General features: G+C 38.2%; 1 protein-coding gene across 1 annotated transcript; it reads left to right on the forward strand.

Annotated features, from left to right (window-relative positions):
• The first annotated feature begins 807 nt into the window (after positions 1 to 807).
• LOC108207407 (uncharacterized) lies at positions 808 to 4,128 on the forward strand. Its single transcript, XM_017377858.2, has 2 exons — positions 808 to 2,512; positions 2,601 to 4,128. Exons 1-2 carry the CDS (start codon positions 1,271 to 1,273, stop codon positions 4,125 to 4,127), a joined length of 2,769 nt encoding a protein of 922 aa, XP_017233347.2. The 5' UTR covers positions 808 to 1,270; the 3' UTR covers position 4,128.
• Positions 4,129 to 6,973: the final 2,845 nt, after the last annotated feature.

Here is a 6,973-nt window from a genome sequence, read left to right on the forward strand (position 1 = left end):
GACACAAAAATTGCATGCACTATTGAAGCACAGTGGTTAACTTTGAAATTCGTCCTTAAAAGCTGAAGCATTTGAAATTCGTCCTTAAAAGTCTCAATTTAATTTAACGGTTATATAATATAAAATATATAATGTAAATAATAAATATATATATAAATTAAAGATTGAAATATATATATATATATATATATTTATTTATTTATTTATTTATATATATATATTATATATATGTGTGTATATATGTATATTATTTAATGTATTTTTCTAAAGAGTGTGAAAAAAATTTAAAACGTATGGTCAAATCATCTGTTTGCAATTATGATTTTTTTGAAAGTGTGCATCATCTGTTTGCAATTATGAGCTCGTTTAAAGTCATGCAATTATGTGTTTTTAAACAGTGTGCAATAGCTTTTTTCGTATTGTCACATCCTCACATTTAACACATAGTGCAGCATGCAATAATATCAATGGATTTATGCAGTAGCTTGTTCAGAGAATCATTCATTACTTTATTGCTCATTGATAGATTGACTGCATACCAATAAGTGGACACAAAAATTGCATGCACTATTGAAGCACAGTGGTTAACTTTGAAATTCGTCCTTAAAAGCTGAAGCATTTGAAATTCGTCCTTAAAAGTCTCAATTTAATTTAACGGTTATATAATATAAAATATATAATGTAAATAATAAATATATATATAAATTAAAGATTGAAAAATATATATATATATATATATTTATTTATTTATATATATATATTATATATATGTGTGTATATATGTATATTATTTAATGTATTTTTCTAAAGAGTGTGAAAAAAATTTAAAACGTATGGTCAAATCATCTGTTTGCAATTATGATTTTTTTGAAAGTGTGCATCATCTGTTTGCAATTATGAGCTCGTTTAAAGTCATGCAATTATGAGTTTTTGAACAGTTTGCATCAGCTTTTTTTGTATGGTCACATCCCTCACATTTAACACATAGTGCAGCATGCAATAATATCAATGGATTTATGCAGTAGCTTGTTCAGAGAATCATTCATTACTTTATTGCTCATTGATAGATTGACTGCATACCAATAAGTGGACACAAAAATTGCATGCACTATTGAAGCACAGTGGTTAACTTTGAAATTCGTCCTTAAAAGCTGAAGCATTTGTGGTTGCCTATCCACAAAACCATCATCACTTGAAAAAACCTCATTGGCAAGCTATCAGAAAACCAAAACCACCAAAAGCAAACCACTCCAAAAAAACCAAAACAAAGATGGACGGTTACGTAAACGTCAATTTCTTCTGGGGAGGTGAAATCATAAAACAAGATAACGATGTTCTCTACACCTTAGATCCGAAAGAAATGATGTATGTGAAATTGAGCAGCTCACTTGAAGAACTACGAAATATGGTGTTCGGGTTGATGCATATAAGTAGGCATCATTGGGATGTCAAGCTTAGTGTGAAATATCCTCGAATCGGGGTTAGTAACCTCGTTTCGGGGTTCTTTGTGAAGTCTGTTAAATCGGACGACGATGTTCGTAGGATGTTAAGTATCCCCGAGAGATTTCACTTGGGTGGAGACGTATCATTGTTTATCGAGGCCGAGAGTATTGCTCAACCCAGCCAACACTATGGAGGCGAGTATGGGGGGAACTATGGACAAACCGGACAAACCGCTGCAGGTGGCCAAGTTTCAAATTATGTTGAAAACTACGGTGGGAGTTTTGGAGGCGATTATGGGGGAAACTATGGACAAAGCCAGGGCATGCAAGGGTGGTCTAGCGGCTACAACTACGGGACGATTGGAGAGTATGGTGGTGGCTCGAGTAATACGGGTCGTTTTGTTGTTGAAGAGGTTGTGGACGAGGACGATTTGAGTGGTAGACAGCCATCACCGGCTCGTCAAACCCCGAAAAGAGGTGCAGCTATAGCTCTTGCACTGGAGAACCAGGAGGATGATGAAGAGTATGGCTCGGAAAGAGCCATAAGCAGCAGTGACGATTCGGAGTGGAATCTATCACAGGAGGATGTTCCGGAAAGTGAAGATTTTTCGGAGGTTGATTCCGATGAAGAAAGAGAGGGAAACATGCACTTGCAAACACAGGCATTGTCTATTCATGAACCTAGAGCTGCATGGTTTGGATCCCAGGATTACGAGCCTGTGATTGTGTCCAACAAGGACGCAGTTATGTCACTCGGGTTTGATCCCGCCAACGATGAGTTAACCGAAGGAGCTCTATTTGCTACCAAGGAAGTGCTCATAGCTGCTGTGAAACATGCACACATAAGTACAGATCGAAATTTCATCGTGGAGAAAAGCTCCACGCAAGTCTACAAAGTTAAATGTGTGGTTTCAAACTGCAAGTGGAAGCTAAGGGCCGCGAAGAAGAAGTCCCACGGCCTTTTTCAAATAACTAAATGTCCAGAGATTCACACATGCCTACTGGATAGACCCACGCAGGACCACCGCAAAATTTCAGCAAAAATGATTGGCTATGTGGTTGCTCCCTACGTAAGTCCTACAACCTTGGATATCATTATATGTCTAAATATTATCGTTTATTATTCATCGTTAATGTTAATATATTTTGTTTCAACAGATCTCCCAGACCCCTCAATTGAAGGTAAGCAACATCATCACAATGGTCAATGATGAGTACCACCATTTGGTTAGTTACTTGAAAGCATGGAGGGGGAAGATGGCCGCCATGGAAAGCGTTTATGGAAGCTGGAAGACAACCTACAACGAGCTCCCTCGGTTCCTTAATGTCATGGCCAGTACAAATGTCGGAAGTATAGTTGTGGTTGAGGTTGTTCCACATCATAAAGAGAGGGGTACATCGACATTTGTTCGTGCATTTTGGTGCCTAAAAGCAATGATTGATGGTTGGCAGTATGCACGGCCAGTTATTTCCATTGATGGTACATTTCTTAAGGGAAAGTATAATGGGAAATTGCTGGTCGCGGTGGGAGTCGACTCTAATAACCACCAATATCCCATATGCTTCGCCCTTGTTGATGAGGAAACAACTGAAAATTGGTCTTGGTTTCTACGTCTTTTACGTAGACATGTATGCCGAGATAGATTGGGGGTTTGTATTATATCTGACCGTGCGACGGGGATCCTTGCTGCAATGAATGACGAAGCGAGTGGTTTTACCCCGCCGATGGGCTATCACAGATTCTGCCTCCATCATGTTAGGAGCAACTTCTCCAAGGCATTCCCGGGAAAGGAGCTTAAAATGTTAATGTGGCTAGCCGGCAATACGCCACAGATTAGGAAATATGATGCCTACATGAAGAAGATTGGAGAGCTTTCGCCTCAAGGCTTGAGGTGGTTGCTAGGGATAAGTCCAGCCCTCTGGACTATTTGTCATGACACAGGCCACGCTCGTTTCGGCCAAGCTACCACAAACATCACGGAGAGCTTTAATGGTAACGTGCGCGTGGCTCGGCACCTACCTGTGACCGCAATGATTGAATTCATGTTTTATAAAACTGTTAGGACGGTCAATAAGGAGAGGAACGCAGTGCTTGAGGGCATTGGGGAGGGTCATGAACTTTGTCTAAGGACGAGAAATAAGTTGGAGAAGATTGCAGCCAAAGCTAACACACACCGGGTCGAGACATTTAATAGAGGAACCGGTTTGTTCTCCGTAAAGACGCAAAGGTACATGGTAAAAGGGTGCAATAAGGGCGGGAACACGCAGGTGGTTGACATAACTCAGCGTACATGCACTTGCGGGAAATGGGCTTGCCACCGCCTACCGTGTTCACATTTGATTGCTGCTTGCAACCACAATCACTTAAACTGGAAACAGTGGATTGGCCCCTTCCACTACAACTCTACTTTGTTGAAATTGTGGGAGCCAATGATATATCCATTACCAGCAACTGGGTATTGGGATATTGATTTGCCAGTGCAATGGAGAATGTTTGGAACTGTGGTACCGAACGAGGCCTTGCGAAAGAGAAGGCGTAAACGAGGAGAAAGGGGTCAATCCGTCAGAATACGCACGGAGATGGACAGTTCCCGTACAAGTCACAAATGTGGCCGCTGCAAGCAAGAAGGACACACTAGACGTAGTAAAAGGTGTCCATTGTACAATGTTGACCCTACTGTGTAATTTAATTGCCATTTTCTTTTTAGTCCTTGTTTTTAATTGTTAATTTGTATTTTCCTTTTCAGTCCTTGTTTTTTATTGTTACTCTGTATTTTTCTTTCGTTTTTTATTGTTAATCCAATTTTGTTAATTAATTTAATGTAATGGTGTTGAAGCAATAAATAAACTTCAAGGAAACAGAAGCATTCGGGACAAGATATTACATGCTGGCAAAAGAAAGGCTGTAAAGAAAAGATTCTGCTCAGTTAAAGGACAATATATAATAAAGTAAAGTGATGTGAAAAGAAAGGCTGTATAGATTAGACTACACACTGGCAAACCATAGCAAGCAACGAAATAATGCTCATATTCACATGATCAACAGTTGTATCTCATAATGCTGATATTCACATGATCAACAGTTGTATCTCATAATGCTGATATTCACATGATCAACAGTAGTATCTGATAATGCAGAGGGTCACATGGTGTACAGTAGGTCATAAAGTAAAGGTTCTGCAAAAGTAAAGTGCCTCACTGTAAAGATTAGACTGTACAAAGTTTCTCACTTTATAGATTAGACCCACGTTTTCATACTGCCAAACCATAGCATGCATTGAAAGAAAAGATTCAGCTCATTTAAAGGACTTGTCAATTCAAAAATTGACAAGTCCTTTAAATATATTCAGCTAAACAATAATCCATTCGCCTATAAATAGGTCTTCATTATGGTTGATACACATACAAGCAACTAAACAAACACAAAATTCACTCATCACTTAAGCTGAAAATGGATAAGGGCAAGGCACCAATGGATAAGGGGAAAGCACCAATGACCCCCGGCTGCGAAAAACGCCTCAAACAGCAACAAGATAGGAGACAGCCGGAGCTTGTGTTGGGAGGGATGCGCAACAACCGAAGCAACCAACCTAAACCAGCTCCTAAAAGCAAGGCACCACCGGTCGTGCAACAAAAGAAAACTCGGCCACCGTTGGGACGGATGCGCACTGACTTTGACATCAAGAAAATGATAGAGGAGACGAGAGAAGAGAGACGTCTCGAGGTTGAACATCAAAAGAACGTGAAGAAGTGGAACAAACTCTTCCGTTATATTTGCAGGTATGTTTATAGGAGGATTAGAAGGGGCAAAGATTGGGTGATGACGGAGGCGGAAGATGATATCCATAACAGAAAATTCCCTGAAGTTCACAAACTCTATTTTCAACGCCATCGTGAGATGGGTGAGATGGATATCCCATTTGGTGATTCTCGCATGAGGTATTATGCGGCTAAAATCGATGAAGAGTGCGCCGCACTGCAGGCTAAACTCGAGGGAAGTCAGGAAGCCAGATTTTGGGCCGAGTGGGGAGATGTGGACAATGTAACTTATCAGTGCCGTCGAGTGCAAATGCCTACCCCGTGGGTCGATGAAGATGAAGTGGAAGGCGGTGTTGCTGATGATGGTGGAGACGATGATGCTCACGCTGAGGACGATGAAGATGATGATGAAGGATATGATTCCGACTATATTGTGGACCTCACTCAGGATTGAGAACTTATGTCATGTTCTCATTTTAATCATATGTAATTTCCCTTCAGTTTATGTAAGAGTATTGTTTCGTTTAAGTTTATGTAATGCGAATTACCTTTTAAGTACAATCTATATGAGCTTAAATATTTAAATATGACAATCTATAATATTATATTATATCATTACATAATATAATAATATAAAATATAATATCACAAATAATGTATCACTATATAATATAAAATATTTTTATATTATATCATTATATAAATAATATTATAAAATATTATAATATAAATATTTACTAAAACTTCAATTAAATATATAAATATATATATATATATATATCACTATATAATATAAAATATTTTTATATTATATCATTATATAAATTATATTATAAAATATTATAATATAAATAATATGGGTCGCCCTTTGAAATAATATTTTCTGATTTTTGATTTTTTTTTTTTAAAAATAACCCATATGGGTCGCTCTTTGAAAGCGCGACCCATATGGAACTTTTTACAGCATGGGTCTCTCTTTGAAAGAGCGACCCCAACGGGGTTTTTTGTGTTTGGGTCTCTCTTTGAAACAGCGACCTCAACGGGGTTTTTTGTGTTTGGGTCGCTGTTTCAAAGCGCGACCCGTGCTGTAAAAAGTTTTTCGTTCAGGTCGCGTTTTCTCCCCTCATTTAGACTGGTTAGTTTTGAAAGCTCGAAAAAAAACTGGTTACTTTTGAAAAGTGGTTGAATAGAGTGGTTACAAATGATACGGAGCCCAATCTTTTATGTTTCTGCTCATCTTTTTAGTCAAGTTTGTTATTCATATACATTGTCTGTGGGATCTAATTTGGATGGTATATTAGCTGAGGTGTATTATATGATTGCCACAAAAAAGGTTTTGATCAAGGTCTGATTTGGTGTTTGATAACAGGCTTATGTACAGTGGTTGTTCATGGTAAATTATTCGAGAGTTTGGTCTCAAGTAGCAAATGTTATGCAAGGAGGCGATAATCTTGAACAGAGAATGGGGGCATGGTCTTGAAGGAAACAGGTGTGAGCGCTTCCATGTAATTAGTTTATTGTAGTGGTTTTATTTGTTACTTCCCGTGTGCTGTTTCATGATACTAAATCTACACAAATCATATTTTTTTGTCATGTTAGGAGTGTTCTTGTGTAATGGTTAATTTCTGGTGTTCAACTAATTTGATAAAGATAACAAATAGGTCATCAATACGGAAGATCAATATAGAAAGACATGTTTTAAGGAACAATAATGCGAAAATCTAAGACTTTGGGAGCAAACTCAAGTACAGCATGGATGGAAGTATTTGCTT

Source organism: Daucus carota, chromosome 2, assembly GCF_001625215.2.
Source record: "Daucus carota subsp. sativus chromosome 2, DH1 v3.0, whole genome shotgun sequence".
Taxonomy (NCBI): domain Eukaryota; kingdom Viridiplantae; phylum Streptophyta; class Magnoliopsida; order Apiales; family Apiaceae; genus Daucus; species Daucus carota.